Source organism: Eriocheir sinensis, chromosome 62 (genome assembly GCF_024679095.1).
Source record: "Eriocheir sinensis breed Jianghai 21 chromosome 62, ASM2467909v1, whole genome shotgun sequence".
In the NCBI taxonomy this organism is placed as follows: domain Eukaryota; kingdom Metazoa; phylum Arthropoda; class Malacostraca; order Decapoda; family Varunidae; genus Eriocheir; species Eriocheir sinensis.
In genome coordinates this window covers 5,601,034-5,620,006 of record NC_066570.1, presented here as the reverse complement: position 1 = coordinate 5,620,006, position 18,973 = coordinate 5,601,034, and the positions used below count along the sequence as shown (strand labels likewise).

The 18,973-nt window shown below is 44.4% G+C and overlaps 1 protein-coding gene across 3 annotated transcripts in view; it reads left to right on the top strand.

Moving 5' to 3' along the window:
• Nucleotides 1–18,973, top strand: part of LOC126986655 (3-hydroxy-3-methylglutaryl-coenzyme A reductase-like) — a 73,848-nt gene that overhangs the window by 11,546 nt on the left and 43,329 nt on the right. Inside the window, exon 1 of one of the 3 annotated variants that reach the window (XM_050842931.1) lies at nucleotides 16,270–16,826. The exons of the other annotated variants lie outside the window; for them this stretch is intronic. Within the exon in view, the coding sequence (XP_050698888.1) occupies nucleotides 16,811–16,826 (16 nt within the window). The 5' untranslated portion in view covers nucleotides 16,270–16,810. Of the gene's footprint in view, nucleotides 1–16,269; nucleotides 16,827–18,973 lie in introns of those variants that run through there. 3 annotated transcript variants of the gene reach the window in all.

The following is an 18,973-nucleotide window of genomic DNA, read 5'->3' as shown; positions in this document are numbered from 1 at the left end:
CTCCCTACATCACTAACTTTATCTTCTTTTTATAAGCCCAAACTTTCTCATATCTTCCTACATGATCACTACCCTCATCCATTTTCTCCACACATATCTAAGTACTTCCTCATCTCTCCTTTCCTGCATCACTAACCTCATACTTTCTCTCCACACAAGCCCAGAGTTCTTTTCTGCCTCTGCCTACCCACACCACTACCCTCATATCTGTCTATATTTCTACATTTCTACATCTACTTTTCACATCTTTATATACATTCACATCTACATTTCATTTCTCCATTCTATCTACATACCCAAAGCACTTCAGTATCTCCTTCCTCTTCACAGCTGCACCCATACCTTCAAGACCCATTCTCGGCTATTTATAGGGGTAGCACAACTAATATTAGTCACTGATTTAAAAAGAGATTGATTGCACTTATCTTTCTTCATTTAATCTTGGGACACTCATATCTTTTGCTGCCTTATCATTTTTTACGTGGGTGGACCTTGAAACACCTGTTAGATATGGAGAATTGATATGCTTCTCAACTACACTATAAAATCCATCTCTCAGCCTATTCATTGTCTCGCTACTCATGAACACTAGCACAACTTATTCTTCATATGATTATCCCATTACAGCTTTAAATGTATGACTTAAGCACCACGCTGTCACTGTTTCCTTATTTTCCTAGTATTACAACATTAACCCTGTAGCAGCGACAGGCCAAATTTGTGGCTTTACTGTGTAGCAGCGATGGGCCAAATTTGTGGCTTTACCATGTAGCAGCGATGGGCCAAATTTGTGGCTTTACCATGTAGCAGCGATGGGCCAAATTTGTGGCTTTACCGTGTAGCAGCGATGGGCCAAATTTGTGGCTTTACCATGTAGCAGCGATGGGCCAAATTTGTGGCTTTACCATGTAGCAGCGATGGGCCAAATTTGTGGCTTTACCGTGTAGCAGCGATGGGCCAAATTTGTGGCTTTACCGTGTAGCAGAGATGGGCCAAATTTGTGGCTTTACCATGTAGCAGCGACGGGCCAAATTTGTGCCATGATATAAACACCCAAAAATAGATGATACATAATCTAATCACAAATGCTTTGATATATATATTATGAAATGGTTTGTGTGAGGGGTGATTTTTTTCTCATTTTTCTCGCTTGGAGGGACCATTAAGAAACATGCTCCCCGCTGCTACTGGGCTAATATTTCAGTTGCTTATGTAGTTAGTAACCATCTAAGCAGGAGAATTGACCTCATAAAATGTTGAGGCAGGGCTGACCTCTAGTGTTCTAAAGTGTAGGTCAATTATAATCTATCCTATTGTAATCTAACCCAAACTGAACTGAATCTAATCTAACCTATCCTATCCTATCCTAACCCAAACAAAGCTAACTAAACCCAACTTATCCTGTCTACACCAACTCAAACTAAAAAAAGAATAAGCAAACTAAACCAAACCCAATTTTTTTTTACCCAAACCCTCAAAAAACAAGGGAACTAAACTAAACCTAATCTATCCCATCCTAAGCTTATCCAAACCAAAAAGAAGCAAACTAAACCTTATCTAATTTATCCTAACCCAATCTAAACCAAAAAATGAACCCCAAGCTAAATTTATCCTATTTCACATCAACTATCCCGAACCAGTAAGGAAGCTAACCCTATCCTATCCCAAACTATCCCAAACTTAAGAGAAACAAGTTAACAAAATCTCAAAACAAATCTATTATTATCATTATTATTATTTTTTTTACATTAAAGGAGACAGCACAAGGGCACAAAAAAAGGAAACAATAATAAAAAAAAGCCCGCTACTCGCTGCTCCTATAAAGAATCCGAAGAGGTGGCCGAAAGGGGGGTCAATTATCATCATCATCATCACCATCATCATCATCATCATCAGAGGGCATTATCACACCCATTCTTGCCTTGGACAGTACCATCTCCCTCCCCTTCCCAACAGCAGTCAGAGCTATGGATGGCTGTTCAGAAAGGGGAGGCTGTTGAGTGCGGACTGATGCTGGGACCCCCTCGAGATGAAACCGTTTATTGATGATGATGATGATGGTGGTGGTGGTGGTGGGGATGGTGAAGAAGAAAGGAAGAATATAAATAGGAAATAGCAAACATCCCAACTCACAAACTAACATAAAATAGAAACAATGAAGGAAAACAAACAATTCCTTATGCTAAACAGTCTCTTAAGGGTTGTTATGGAGAGAGAGAGAGAGAGAGGGGGGGGATGCACTACACTACACGGGAAACACACACACACACACACACACACACACACACACTAAAAAATGCATATACGTGACGTCATTCGTTGCCTCGAGACCCAATTAACGTAACAGAAGTGATGACAAAAAGGCGACGAATTGCGTAGGACTCCACGAACAGCTGACTGGTGATGACGGTGGTGGTGGTGGTGATAGTGATGATGGTGGTGGTGGTGGTGATGACTCCCTTTGTGGTGATGTTTTGGGGGTGTTGAATTGCCTTTTCTACCTAATCTTTACACTTTCTCTTCCTTCCCTTTAATTTTCCCCTCTCGACCCCTTCCCTATCCCTTCCTCCAACCCCTTTCCACCCTCACGTCCCTTCCATACCCTCTCTCATCCCCTTTCCCTTCCATTCCTTGCCCCTTTCATCTTTTTCCCTCCATTTCCTCTTCCTTCCATTTCCCTTTCTCCTCTCGACCCCTTCCCTATCCCTTCCAGCAACGCCTTCTCACCCTCATTTCCCTTCCAATACCCTTTCTTTCCCCTTTCCTTTCCTTTCCTTGCTCCAATCTTTTTCTTCCATTTCCTCTTCCTTCCCTTTCCCCTCCCGACACCCTTTCCTATCCCTTCCAGCAACCCCTTTCCACCCTCATTTCCCTTCCTTTTCCCCTTTCCTTTCCTTTCCTTGCTCCTTCCACCTTTTCCCTCCACTTCCTCTTCCTTCCTTTTCCCTTTTTCCTTCCGATCCCTTCCTTATCCCTCTAACACCCTTCTCTTCCTCACTCTCTCTCTCCCTTACAAGTTCCAATACCCTTCCCTCACCCCCTTTTCCCTCCTTCCCCTTTCCTCACCCCCTAGTCCCCTCCCAACACCTTTCCTCACCCCCTTTCCCTGGTATACAAACAGCTAAGAAAGTAGATTCAACCCCAGATCATGAAAGTATATGAAAACGGTCTAAAACATATGCCATTTACACCGAGCAGCAGCGTCCACTCTCTCAACTTTCGCTCATTCTCTATTCTATCGCTCATTAAGTTGGCGATACTTTTTGGGGATGGGGAAAAAAGTGTAGGGGGTATTAGTGGGGAGGTATGGGTTATGGTATTGGTGGTAATGGGAAAGGTTGAGGGTGATAGTGGTGTTAATATTGATGAGGAGGGGGAAGTAAGTGTCATGATGGTGGTGGTGATGGTAATGGTGGAGGGGATGGTTGATTATGGTTGATATTTACTGTAGGGGAAGGCTGATGTCGGTGTTGATAGCGTTATTGGTGGGGGAAAGGTAACTGGTATTGAAGGGGGTGGAATGAAAGGGGAGACTGAGTGGAATGATGATGGAGGTGGTTGGTGGTAGATGGAAAAAATGAGTAGCGAGCTTTTTTTATTTATTTTTTAGCTGGACTCTTTTTGTTGCCCTTAAGCCGTCTCCTTTGCTATAAAAAAAAAAAATAGTGGAGGGGAGGAAAGGGAAGGGAAGCAAAGTTAGTAATGGAGGGGTGACTTAGGTGATACTGAAGAGGTTGGGGAAATAATGGGAAAGGATGAGGAGTTTGGTAATGGTTCAAGGGGAGGGGAAGAAAGAGGTTAAAAAAGGGGAAGGGAAGAGAGTATGATAATGGTTTAAGGGATAGGGGTTGAACAGCGTGGGGGTTAGAGGGGGAGGGGAATTATAGAAGGGGTTAAAGGGGAGGGGATGACTGAGAGGGGGGTGGGGGTCAGGGGGGAAGGGGAGTTTAGGAAAGTGAAAAAGAAAGTAAAGGTTGATATTGAGGTGGGGGGCATTGTTAGATCGTCTCCTCCCCCCCCCCCTCTAACCCCCTCCCCCCTAGCACGCGGAAATGCCCTGCCAAGTGGTCAACAAGGCTACCTCGCTAAAGGGGATTGACCTCGCTGTTGGGTGGGGGGAGGGGGAGGGGGTGCTTACATTACCCTCTTCCCCCATCTTTCGCTTCCTCTTCTTCCTCAAATGATGTTCTTCGCTTACGTCATCTTCCTCCTCCTCCTCCTCCTCTTCCTCAGCCTCACCTTCCTCGTTTTCTCTCCGCTTTCATCCTCCTCCTCTTTCCTCTCTTCCTCGTCCTCCAATTTTCATATCATCTTCAATTTCCTCTTCCTTCTCCTGTTTCCCCGTTACGTCCTCCTCCTCTTCCTCCTCCTCCTCCTCCTCTGCCTCTTCTACCACCTTGATTTCTTCCTCCTCTTCCTCCTTCCTCTCCCATCACCTCCAATAATGTTATGTCCAACCTCAATAAATCTTCGTGTGTGTGTGTGTATGAGAGAGAGAGAGAGAGAGAGAGAGAGAGAGAGAGAGAGAGAGAGAGAGAGAGAGACTTTTATGTGGTCTAGACTCCATGTCAAATATATTTATAAAGAAATTCCTTGACAACCCCCCCCCCCCCTCCACACACACACACACACACATCATTTCACCACCAAGGTTCTTCCTTATCTCTCTCTCTCTCTCTCACACACACACACACACACACACACACACACACCGGTTGTTACCCTGAATTGATCCTCTTCCAACTTTCCCTTCCACCTCCTTCCTTTCATTTCCCTTTCCCCTCCTCCCTTCCCTTTCCCTTTCCCCTCCTGACCCCTTCCGCCAACCCCTTCTCACCCTCATCCCCCTCCAACACCCTTTCTCACCCCTGCCTTCCAAGTTACTACAGCCTCCCTTCACCCCTACCTCACCCCCTTCTCTCACCCCTTCTTTACCCCCATTCCCCTCATCCTCCTCCCCTGCCACCCCCATCCTTACCCCCATCCCCTCCTTCCCCACCACATTCCTTTCTCCCATTCCCCTCTACCCCTTCCCCTCTGAAACCTCCCCTCCCCCTTCCATCACCTCCATTGTCCTCCCCTTTCTTCCTTACGTCACTGGACACACGATTTACGCAAGTCGGTGGTTTGGACGTATAGCGAAGTCCTCTTGGCGCTATAGGCTCAGTTAGCGTTAGATTGGGCGTACTTTGTCCCGATATTGAAGGCCAGCGCTGACGCCAAACGGTAGGGTCTGTTGTGTATGTGTGTTTGTGTGTGTGTGTGTGTTTGTTAGTTATTGGCGTGACGCGGGTTCTTGCTTGCGTCAATAAGGTGTTGAAATATATATATGTAAGGTTTTTTTTATGGTGTCTTTTACTTCCTTGTTTGTTTGTTTGTTTTTTGTTTTGTTTTTGTTTTTTTTTGTCTTGTTTGCGTTTTAGGATTCGATCTTTTACGTCTTTTAAAATTCTCTTTTTTTTTACTGATTGTATTTTTTTATTTCCTGTTTTTGTCTTTATTTCGAACTGATTTCTCCTCCTCCTCCTCCTTCTCCTACTCCTCCGCATCATTAACCTTCTTCCTTCTTCCTCTTCTTTCATTCCCCGATCCCCATAACCCTTCTCAACGTCTCCCTTCCTCTTCCCTCTCTTCCTCTCCTCGCCCACCTCTTCCTCTCCCCTTCCTCCTCTTCCTCGTTGTCTTCCCTCGTGTGGCCTTGGGGGGGGTGACTGAGGGGAGGCAGGGGGTGGGGGGAGGAAGAAAGGGAAGGATGGTGTGGGAAATGGAGAAAGAATAGGGAAGATAATCGAAGGAGGAAGGGAAGGGAAAGCATAAGAGAGAGAGAGAGAGAGAGAGAGAGAGAGAGAGAGAGAGAGAGAGAGAGAGAGAGAGAGAGAGGAAAAAATATGACAAGGAAGAAAGAATGGAAGGGAAAAAGAAGGAAAGAAAAAAAAAGGTATGTCTGTCTAACTGGTGTCCCCCTACAAACACTGGTGCCTCTGTAAACAAACAAACAAACAAACAAACTGGTGCCTCTGTAAACAAACAAACAAAAAAACAAACAAACTGGTATCTCTGTAAACACTGATGCCCAATAACAACCAACAACAACAACAACTATACCAACAATAACAACAATATATATAACATCAAGAATAACAACTAGGTCTTCCATTTCACCTCCCCAAACAAACAAACAAACAAACAAACAATAAACAGTGTTATATAACGAAGGCTGTGAAGATTAGAATGTCATTTATCTATTAAAACGCGAAGGTGTGTTGTTGTTGTTGTTGCTCTTGTTTGTTATTCACAGCACAGGAAATAACCACTCTGACCTTTTCTGATCTTGACAAACTTCAGTGACCTTTCTCTTTATCTTTATCTCTCTGTCTCTATCAATCTCTGTATGTCGTTTTATCTATCTCGAAGAAAGGAAACAGTTCAAAGTATACATCCATGGCGTTTTTATTCAGTTTTATTCATTTTTTTATTTACTTATTTATTTGTTTAATTATCTGTACATTCATTAATTAATCAAAACAAAACTGAGAGGGAAGGTTTATTTATATCACACAATTTTATTTCATTTTATTTTTTTATTTTTTTTTTTTTTTACTGCTAAGGAGACAGTTCAAGGGCGTAAAGAAAAATACTAAAAAAAAAACCCCGCTATTTACTGCTCCTGAATAGAGGTCAAAGGAGTGTCCAAAAAGAGAGGTCAATTTCGGGAGGAGTTTGCTTCTATCAGTATGTTAACACTTAATATTTACCTCCATATTTAGCACGTTATTGGACCCTTCACTTAGTTAGTCAGTTAAGTCAGTTTGCCATTTGGTCAGTTAATAATCAGTCAGTCATTTAATTAGGTGGTCAGGTACCCAGTCAGTTAATCAGCCAGTTATTAGTTAGTTAGCCAGTCAGTCAGTTATTAGTTAGTTAGCCAGTCAGTCAGTTAGCCAGTCAACCAGTCAGATTATCAGTTGGTTACGTAGCCAGACAGTTAGTTTGTTATCCAGTCCATTAAACAGTCAGTCGGTTAAACAGCTTCTCTTACTGGGAGACACATTCGCTGTACCTATTTAATTACTGGTGGTGACGGAGGGAGGGAGGGAGTGAGATGAGAGGAGGAGAAGGAGAATCCAATACCAAGGAAAATATAAGAGAAAGAAGAAATTAAAAGAATGTCACTGGGGAGGGAGGGGGGGGGGCACATTCGCTGCACCTATTCAATACTGGTGGTGACGAAGGGAGGAAGGGAGAGGAGAAAAGGAAGAGAAGGAGAAGGAGGAGAAGTCGGTACCAAGGAAAAGAAAAAGAAAAAAGAAATAAAAAAAATGTCACTAACTAAGGGGAGACATTCGTTCTATCTATTCAATTACTGGAGATAGAATTCGCTCTAAATACCTATTCTATCTACCCTCAGTATTTACATCCGTTTGCAGTATATAATTAACCTGTTCAGTACATGGAGGTGACTTTATCCACACGTGTCACCCCCTCACATCCCACCCATACAAGTTACGTCAGTGTGTGTGTGTGTGTGTGTGTGTAGGTGACCAGTATCAGTGTGTCCACGTGGCCGGGGTGTGTGTGTTGGGGTGATAAGAAGGGTGACGGAGGTGTGACTGGTGCTCTATGGGAACGTACTGAAAGGGGGGGGGGGGGTCGGAAAGGAAGGGAAGGGAGAGGGGAAGGGGAGTTTTGAACGAGGGAAAAGGAAAAGTTGATAAGGGAAGGGAGAGCAGTTGGATTGATAACCGGAGGAAGAGAAGGGAGAGGAGGAAAAGGAAGGGAGAGAAGGGGGAAAAACAGGATGGGATTATGAGATGGGAAAAGAAGGGGAAAAAGAGAGTAGTGGGATTGATGAACGGAGGAAGAGAAGGGAGAGGAGAAAAAGGAAGGAAATTGATGATAGAGGAGAGAGGTATTAAGGAAAGGGAAGGGAAAGAAATGGAAAAACAGGATAGGATTTTGAGATGGGAAAAGAAGGGGAAAAAGTTAGGAAAGGAGAAGGGAGTTTAAGGGAAGGGAAAGGAAAGGAGAAAAGGTGATGAACGTTGAAATTGATAAGAGAGGAGAGAGGTATTAAGGAAAGGGAAGGGAGAGAAGTGGAAAAACAGGATGGGATTATGAGATGGGAAAAAGAGTTAGGAAAGGAGAAGGTAGTTTAAGGGAAAGGAAAAGAAATGGGGAAAGATAATGAGCGGTGATTGAACAGGTAAAGGTGTGTTGGAAGGGGACAAGACATGAGAGGAAAGTGAACGGGAAAATTATAACTAAGCGAAATTGAGGAAAATTATACGTTTGTCGAGGAATGAAAGGGGAGAGAGAGCCGATGAATAGTGAAGGGGATAGAGGGGGGAAGGGGGAGAGATGATGGGGGGAGGGAAGGGAAGGAAGGGGAACAAAGGAGAATAACAACAACAACATTACCCCTTTGTTCGTCTGTGCCAGGTGTGCGAGGCTTGGGGGGGAGGGGGGTGGGGGGGAGGAACACTTTTATCACTCCTTAGCACGACGGGAAGCTATGGGGAGGGAGGTGGGGGAGAAAGTAGTGGGAGGGAGAGAAGAAAGAAAGGGAGGGTTAGGAAGGGGGCGCTGGTACCACCCCCCATCACCCCGGAAGCGATGGAAACATGGAAATATAGGCAACAGAAAGACTATTGGCTCATTATGTGCTTGCCCGCTCTGGTGATATAGGTTGGTTTTATAAGACAGTATCGCTTCTCACATTAACAATTTCTAAAGGTTAAAGAGGGGGTCAGTCGAGTTCTAATGAGTGTTTCCTTAGGTTCATGGTGCAGAAGGGTCAAACTAACACCAGGGTCATAAAACTACTCCTGGAAATGCCCATAACTCCTATACGAAAGCCATGTCAAAATGCCCATAACTCCTATAAAAAAAGCATCACAAATGTGGTTTTTAGGTCACGGTACAGAAGAAGGGTCAAACTACCACCAGGGTCATAAAACTACCCCTGGAAATGCCCACAACTCCTATACGAAAGCCTTGTCAAATATGTGTTTCTTTAGGTTCACGGTACAGAGGAAGGGTCAAAGTACCACCAGGGTCATAAAACTACCCCTGGAAATGCCCACAACTCCTATACGAAAGCCTTGTCAAATATGTGTTTCTTTAGGGTCACGGTACAGAGGAAGGGTCAAACTAACACCAGGGTCATAAAACTACACTACCACCAGGGTCCAAAACCTTGTCAAATATGTGTTTCTTCAGGTTCAGCCTTGTCAAATATGTGTTTCTTTAGGTTCACGGTACAGAGGAAGGGTCAGTACCACCAGGGTCATAAACTACCCCTGAAATGCCCACAACTCCTATACGAAAGCCTTGTCAAATATGTGTTTCTTTAGGTTCATGGTACAGAGGAAGAATGCCCACAACTCCTACGAAAGCCTTGTCAAATATGTGTTTCTTTAGGTTCACGGTACAGAGGAAGGGTCAAAGTACCACCAGGGTCATAAAACTACCCCTGGAAATGCCCACAACTCCTATACGAAAGCCTTGTCAAATATGTGTTTCTTTAGGTTCACGGTACAGAGGAAGGGTCAAACTACCACCAGGGTCATAAAACTACTCCTGGAAATGCCCACAACTCCTACGAAAGCCTTGTCAAATATGTGTTTCTTTAGGTTCACGGTACAGAGGAAGGGTCAAACTACCACCAGGGTCATAAAACTACCCCTGGAAATGCCCACAACTTCTACGAAAGCCTTGTCAAATATGTGTTTCTTTAGGTTCACGGTACAGAGGAAGGGTCAAAGTACCACCAGGGTCATAATACTACCCCTGGAAATGCCCACAACTCCTATACGAAAACCTTGTCAAATATGTGTTTCTATAGGTTCACGGTACAGAGGAGGGACCGTCATACTACCACCAGGGTAATAAAACTATACTCCTGGAAATGCCCACAACTCCTACGAAAGCCTTGTCAAATATGTGTTCTTGGGCGACGAGATGCTTTAGAATACGACCCATAATATGCTCGATAGTCACTTGGCGCCGCAGAGCAGATGAAAGCACTCGGGTATTCCGTTTACTCCTGACGCAACGAAGTGACGGTCGTATCGATTTTCAAAGGAGTTGATTGTATTCACACTTACTACTTCTAAACTCTAAAGAAAGATCGTCCTTATGGCGGATGACTCGGTTTAAGTATAGAAACTCCTGCCAATCTCAGTACCACATGGCCTCGCTTGAATAGGTAGACGGTACTTGAAGACTTGAATCATATCACCTTGTAGGGATGGGGGGGAGGAAGGAGTGGGACGTGGAGGAAAGGAGAAAGGGAGGGAAGGAATAGGAAAGAGAAAGGAGCGGATTGGCAAGGACAGTTATTACCTCTTATCAACTCTTAGAAAAGTACTTGGGGTGGTGGGGGGAAGGGCAAGGGAGTGAGGGAGGAAAGCAAGGAAGGAAAGGAGAGGTGGGGAAGAGGGGGCGAGGGGGGTGGTTTGCTATGTGACTCAAAGGGGATTAAGAGGAAGAAGCGAGAGAGAGAGAGAGAGAGAGAGAGGAAACTGCTGGATGATCGGGTTGGAGGGGGGGTAGGGAGAGGTGGTGAGGGGGTCTCTGTAATCCATAACAATACTAGATAAGGGTGGGGGGGGGGGTTAGTTGGGGTTTAGTTCTGGGGTCTCTTAGGATGTCACTATAGGGAGTTGGAAGAGGGTGGGGGGGGGGGGGGGGAGCAGCGATGTTGGGTTACCTGTGCAAAACCCTAATCATGAACGTAAAAGGAGTTTGCAAGAGGCCGGTTGGGTTATACAAGGCAGCTCCTGTAATCCTAAACGCACCTTACCTCACTATCCATGACTTTATCCAACCTCTTCTTGAATGTATCTATGGTATTGGCACCCACAACATAGCTGCCAAGCCTCACTATACCTGTTTGCTAAGGGTGGACGACTTCAGATAGTTAGATATTTAGACAGCCATGTAGTCAGTTAATTAGTTGATGAGTTAATTGGTTAGTCAGTCAATCATTTAGTCAGCTAGTTAGTCAGAGGAGTATTAGAATTTACTTGGCCAGTCAGTCAGTCAGTCAGTTAGGGGGTTAGTTTCTTACCCAGTCAATTTGTCACTCAGTTAATAGTTAGTTAAGTCAGTTAGCCAGTCAGTTTGTCATGTGGTCAGTTAATAATCAGTCATTTAATTAGGTGGTCAGTTAGCCTATCTTTAATTACTTAGTCAGTCAGTCAGTTAGCTAGTCGACCAGTCAGGTTGTGAGTGGGTTACTTAGCCAGACAGTCAATTATTTATCCAGTCAGTTAATCAGTCAGTCAGTAACACAGGTGCTTAGCCAGGTAGTCACTCAGCCAGGTTAATCAGTTAGCCGATCAGTCAGTCAGTCAATCACATAATCAGTCACTTAAATCAGCCAGTCAGTCAATCACATAATCACTTAAATCAGCCAGTCAGTCAGTCATAATCAGTCACTTAAATCAGCCAGTCAGTCAACCCATCAACCCTATTTATTCCCTTCACCAAAGACGTACAGCTTCACCCCCTGAATAAGCTGTCAAGAGTGTCGTCATATTTAGCGAGGATGACGCAACACGTGACTAATTAATCAAGGGAGAGATAGGACGAATCAATGAACAGAGGATACCGGGAGAGCTATAAGTCGGTATTATCAGACGCATCCATTCTTAACTTAAACTATTTCCAGAGGTCGAAAGGAAGATCGATTGGGTTCTAATGAGTGTTTTTATAGGTTGATGGTACAGAAGAAGGGTCAGAGTATCCCCAGGACCATAAACGTATCCATGCAAAATCTCTGAAATCCTACGAAAGCCTTGTCAAATATATGTACTTTGGGCACAGAAATATTTAAGAATATGGTCTCACTGGGGGAGGGTTGCCGCGTGTATTGAAGACGAGATAGTGAGATGCTGGTGGGAGATTTAAATTTCTTACTGGGAACTTTCTACCCATATTCCCAGACATTTTCGGGGTCACCATAAAATTCACAAAGTCCTTAAAGAGTTCTGAGTGTTTTTTCATATTCATGGTGCAAAAACCTTATCATACCATCACTAGGCTCATAAAACTACCCTTGGAAATACTACCACAACAATCTCCTTAATTGGAACTTTCTGCCCATATTGTCAGACATTTTCGGGTTTCATCATAAAATTCACAGTCCTTAAAGAGTTCTGAGTGTTTTTTTCATATTCATGGTGCAAAAACCTTATCATACCATCACTAGGCTCATAAAACTACCCATGGAAATACTACCACAACAACCTCCACGAAAGCATTCTCATACCATCACTAGGCTCAAAACTACCCATGGAAATACTACCACAACAACCTCCACGAAAGCATTCTCATACCATCACTAGGCTCATAAAACTACCCATGGAAATACTACCACAACAACCTCCACGAAAGCATTCTCATACCATCACTAGGCTCATAAAACTACCCATGGAAATACTACCACAGCAACCTCCACGAAAACCTTGTCATACCATCACTAGGCTCATAAAACTACCCATGGAAATACTACCACAACATCCTCTATACGAAAGCCTTATCAGTTGTAGGAGTGTATCCCCGGAAGTGTTTAAAGAATATGAGTCTTATCTCTCACAGCTAGACGGAGAATTGTGATGTTATTGAGCGAACCCCCCAACCCACCCCCTCCCCCCACAACTCTTCACGCTTATAATCTCAGTGGGTGGAGAGAACAGAGTTAGACGTGATATTATTCTGAAATTAAATTAGTGAAGACATATGTAATTATCCCCTCCCAGCTCTCTCTCTCAGACACACACACTCACACACACACACACACACACACACACACACACGCACATAACCTTGACCTGCCATAACAACAGAGGCAGTACGCTAATCTACTCCTTTTTCCATGCTCTGTGACCCCCATGTTCATCGTTTCATTTGGTCATTCTTTCTTTCACTCATTCACTCACTTACTCACTCATTCACTCGCTCACTCATTCATCCCTTTCATTTTCCTCACATTTCATTCCTGTAATTATTTGTGATTATTATAGTTTGTGTTGTTGTCATTGGTGTTGTTGTTGTTTTCTTATTTGTAGTTTTAAGTTCGTTCATTTCACTTATTTTTTTTTATTTACTTATTTATGTTTCCTTGTTTTTTTTTCTTCATTTACTCGACTTCATTTAGATTTTAGACCATATAAGGACCTCTCTCAATCCCTAAATAGATCGAGAGAGAGAGAGAGAGAGAGAGAGAGAGAGAGAGAGAGAGAATGGATGGTTTAATTATTTTCCTTCTGAGTAGTATACGTTTTGTGTTTTGACGTGGAGCTAACAAAAGGAGGGTGAGAAGGAGCTTGTTTGAGATTGACCTTGACGTCCTTGCTCTATGATGGAGGAGGAGGAGGAGGCAGGTAGATGAGGAAGAGAAAGAGGAAGAGGAGGGGAAAGAAAAGGAAGGAAGGATAAAAGGGAAGATGTGGACGTAAATAAAGAATGAATGAGAGAGAGAGAGAGAGAGAGAGAGAGAGAGAGAGAGAGAGAGAGAGAGAGAGAGAGAGAACAACCAAACAAAAAAAGGAGAAACCAGAGGAAGAAAGGAGAGATAGGAAATGGAAGGACAATAACGTGTGTGTGTGTGTGTGTGTGTGTGTGTGTGTGTGTGTGTGTAAGGCGTAAATGAGCTGTAATAACCGAGGCCATGACCGTGTTGTGAGGGCAATAGGGGAGGTGGGGGAGGGAGGGGGGGAGGGGCGAGGGGAAGAGGGGAGCTTCGCGGGGGTGGGAAGTGAGGATGAGGAAGTGAGAGGGAGGAAGATGAGGAAGAAGTGCTTACCGAGGTCATGGGAGGAGGAGGAGGAGGAGGAGGAGGGCATCAATTGAGTGCAGTGACCAGGAGAGAGAGAGAGAGAGAGAGAGAGAGAGAGAGAGAGAGAGAGAGAGAGAGAGAGAGAGAGAATTTTGACTGACTACATAATTTCTAACTGGCTACCTATCCTACCTGGCTCACTTATTCATTATTTACTAACTGCCTACCTGTCTGATTAACCTGCCTATTAACTGACCGCTTGACACACTGACTGACTGAGGGGATAAGAGAAAGGGGAAGTGATTGGGGTGGGGGTGGGGGGGGGAGATACACGAGGCCCTTCCCCTCTCCCCTCACCCCTCTCCCCCACCTCACCACCCTTAGCATGGAAGAAAGGGTGTAGTTGAGAATAGAGGTGGGAAGACTGTAATGGAACCTCTTTTTATTATTATTTATTTGTTAGTCATTTATTATCTCCTCCCGAAATTGATTGCTCTTTTTTTGGCCACTCCTCTCTATTCAGGGGCAGTAACTAGCGGGCTTTTTTTTTTCATTATTGTTTTCTTTTTTTACGCCCATGAACTGTCTCCTCTACTGTATAAAAAAAAATGGTATCAGGAAACAGACCAACCAAGGATTTTATATAGTACCAAAAGTTAATATAGAGCCTCGAAATTGCTTCCCACATTAAGAAAACACGTGAATAGATAGAACTTTCGTGGGTTTGATTAAGAAGTTGGGAAGGAAACGTGGGCTGGGATAGGTTAAATGACAGGTTAAATGATAGATTGGGATATGAGATAGGTGTGTTATTTTTACTTTTATTCAGAAAGACACTTATTTTAGGACAGGTTAAATGATAGGTCAGAGGATGAAGGTGAGGTAAGGGATAGCTATTAGTCAGAATGCTGGGGTCGTTAGGGATATGAGATAGGTGTTGTATTTTTATTTGTATTCTGAAAGACATTTAGTTTAGTATAGGTTAAATGATAGGTCAGAGGATGAAGGTGAGGTAAGGGATAGCTATTAGTCAGAATGCTGGGGTCGTTGAGGATATGAGATAGGTATGTTATTTATTTTATTTGTATTCTGCTTGTCATTTATTTATCCAGGGATGTTTACCGAAGATTTCCCTGAGTTGCAACACCTTGTTTGAATTGCTGAGTTGTCTTCCACGTGTTAAATGATGCAGCGAGATATTTTGTTTTCTCTTGATAGTGTGTGTGTGTGTGTGTGTGTGTGTGTGTGTGTGTGTGTGTGTGTGTGTGTGTGTGTTTGTTCTTCTATATTTGTACAATGTCCCCCTAAAAAATCTTCACTCTTTTAATCACCATGTTTTTTGTCTGTCTTTTATGTATTTTTTTTCACAGACTTTTTTTTTTTACATATATAATCTTCGTTTTTCCTCAATGACCTGCGTTTTCTCTCCCCGCGTGTTTGTTTTTATTCATATTTTGCTGAGCGCTTGTTTGTGTGGGGTGTGCGTGTGCGTGTGTGTGTGGATCATGGAAGGCTTTCATAATGTTGATTTTTGGGTAACATTCCTGTATTTTTTTTTCATAATTCGTACCTTTCTTCCTCTTATTATTTCCTCTTGCGCGATGGAGAACAGACTGAGGGATGTTAAGCAATAATGAAGGAAATACTGATCTGGTTGAGGACATGAGATAATCAACAGAGAGAGAGAGAGAGAGAGAGAGAGAGAGAGAGAGTGTGTGTGTGTGTGTGTGTGTGTGTTAATGAGTGAGAGTCAAGAGAGAGAGAGAGAGAGAGAGAGAGAGAGAGAGAGAGAGAGAGAGAGAGAGAGAGAAATCACAAATCACTTACAAATATAATTCACGTCTTTCACCAACCCCCCCCCCCATCCTCCCCCTCCCCCTTCGATGGTGTAGTGATTAGCTCGCCTGGCTACGAAACCGCGGGCCCGGGTTCGCATTCCGGTTTGGGCAGTGGACGGGCAGCCCAACTCTTGTTCATCCTACCTTGCGGGCTGGCCGGTAATTGTGCATACCTGGGAAATCCCGGTGAAGGTAAACTGTGGTAACCCGGATGTCATACTGGCCCTGTGTCCCGGGGCAATGGGCTCTCTCACCTGGCACAGACTCAAGGGCCAGTGCGCCGGAGATGAGCACCGAGGCCACGCGCAGCTGTAGTGTATGTCCCCAACCTTGCCTGAGAGAGAGAGAGAGAGAGAGAGAGAGAGAGAGAGAGTGGATGATGTAACTTAATCAGCCGCTAGTGACATCAAACGTTTCATTAAATCTCTCTCTCTCTCTCTCTCTCTCTCTCTCTCTCTCTCTCTCTCTCTGAGTTGTATCGGGATTTGCGTCACGTGTGTGTATGTGTGGTGTGTGTGTGTGTGTGTGTTTTGCTTGTATGTTTGTTTATCCTCTTATGAGAAGTTGGAGGAGAAGGAGGAGGAGGAGGAGGGGGAGCCGGCGCGCGCTAAGCAAGGGAGAGAAAACACACACATGGTCACGAGTGAGAGAAAAGGGAGATAAAAGAGAGGGACAAACCTGGCACTTGGCACCTCAGACGCATCTCCTCACGGCCTTTCCGCCAATCACAGACGAGACTCACAAGAGCTCCCACGCTTCAGTTACCCTCGGAGCGTGAACAAGGGAAGGTGTGCGCCGCCAGAACCTCCCCATTTTATAACACAAGCCGGTGAAGCCAAGAACCCGTGACTCTATACTTCTCCAACGGGGCGGACTAACGGTGTCTCTCTCCCTGCCGAGGCGTGTGACTTGTGGGACCCTTTAACGTGGGAGAGGAGTGGGAAACGTTTGAACCTGTCAGACGCTTGGAGAGCCAGTCAAAAGAGAGAGAGAGAGAGACAGGCAACAAGTTTCTCTCTCTGTAACAACCCGGAGGTGAACGGAAGGTATAGAGAGGAGACCGCTTTCTCTCGCCCTCAAATCCACTGACGGAGGGAGGTGCAAGTTCTCCCCCCCTCCTCCTCCTCCTCCCCCTCCTCTTCTCTGTTGTCCGTCCGCCTGTCTGTCTTGCCGCCCGTCTCAGCTGGCAATGACCATGACCGAAGGTATGTTACGTGTGTGTGTCTGTGGGTGTGGGTGTGGGTGGTTGTGGGTGTGGGTGTGGTGTGGGTGGGTGTGGGTGTCATTCATATTGATCAAAATTCATCCTCGTTCTTCTGTCAGTCACAAGTTGTTTGGTCACAGTGAAAGCGGTATGTCACTTCCTTTTAGGCCTACTACTACTACTACTACTACCACCACCACTTCTACAACTACCCTTTTAGTCCTACTACTACTACTACTACCTCTGCTGCTATTAATATTACTTATACTACCACAATCACCACTGTTACTAGTATTACGACTACGATCATCATTGCTATTACTAAAGCCACAACCACCACTAGTTTTAACACACACACACACACACACACACACACACACATGTTAAGGAAAAGTTGGATAAGAGCGGATATGGAGACGAGACAGCGCGAGCGTGGCTTTTTTCCCTTACGTCACAACTTTTAGCATCATATCACAGGCATGTAATAGAGTACACGTGGCGAGACTTGTGTGTGTGTGTGTGTGTGTGTGTGTGTGTGTGTGCTTCACGGATAATCACGCATAAAATATTAAACGGGTATTTTGGCTCCTCCTCCTCCTCTTACTCCTCCTCCCAGCTCCTCATTTTTATCTTTGTCCTTTGCACGTGTTAAAACTGTATATATATGACAGAAGATGAAAGAGGCAGGAGTATTTGTAGTTATAAGTAGTAGTAGTAGTAGTAGTAGTAGCGGGTGGCTGGGAGAAAGAAAGAAAATAATGTTATACCCATTAGTAGTAATAGTAATTGCAGGAGTGGGGAAGGCAGGGCCGGGAATCATAATCGAGTCAGGTGTGGCTGGCTTAAGGGACTATTACACTGGGCAAATTTTCCGTGGATCTTCAGTCAAACCACGATTTCCGCTGGCGTGGTTCTCATATTTCCGTGGTTTTCTGACGTGTCCACGATCTTCCAAAGCTACGGTAGATTTCACCGAAGGACGACGGTATTACTCACCATCATCATCAACAGCAATAACAAGAAACAAATGAGAACCACTTGCGGAAATCGTGGTTTGACTGAAGATCCACGGAAAATTTGCCCAGTGTAATAGCCCCTCTAGAAGGTGCCGCTCCCCCTCAAGCAGCGTCTGGGTGAAGGGAGAGCGCCGGGTGCCATGATTTTGCCAATACAGTTTCTCACCCGTTAATTACAGGCATCGTCCGGGGATGATTTATGGCGATATTATATGGAGAATTTCAAAGTTCAAATACGTTATATATATGGTCTACTGCTCACTCTTGATGATGCAGGCCCTCTTAGTGGTAGTATTAATATCATGTGGAATCATCACACACACACACACACACACACACACACACACACACACACACACACACGCACCTGAGGAGAGCCACCCAGCCAGCCAGACACCTGTCATCCGCCCGCCACTAATTTTATACAAGATGAGGAAATAGACGAGGCCGTGAGACTTATAGGAAGGCGGGAAGAACCTTTGGCACGAACCCTTACTATATTATTATTATTATTATTATTATTTTATTTACCGTACTCATTATTTGCTTTATTTAGTAGTAGTAGTAGTAGTAGTTGTATTAGTAGTAGTAGTAGGAAGAGTAGGAGGAGTAGAAACAACCACCTACGTCTACTACCGTACCACTAAACAATACAATTCATCACATTATTTAACCATATTAATCTCCTAAGAACATGGGACGAGTTTATTAGTGTGTGTGTGTGTGTGTGTGTGTGTGTGTGTGTGCATTGTTTCTCACATTCTTATAATAACTAACCACCACCACCACCACCACCCAGCTGTGTTGATGTTCCTGACTCACATATTTGCCTCGTCAATACTTAGCCTCCGCCTTTTTATTTTGGTCTCATCGCTGCGCTTCCTCGTCTTCCCCGCACGTGTAATCTATCCGTTCCTGTCCGCGTCCTGTTTACCGTTCCTGTTCAGCTGTGGGGTCTCGTTCATGCCAACCAGCCTGCCTGACGCCACGAGAGGGGGAGGGAAGGGGAGGAGGAGGAGGGGGAGGAATAGAGGGAGGGATATCTAGGGGAGAGAGGAGGAAATAACTGATCCCAGAACGTTTTGTCTTCAGTAATAAGAAGCGATTGCATTGTTATTGTTATTACTTTGAC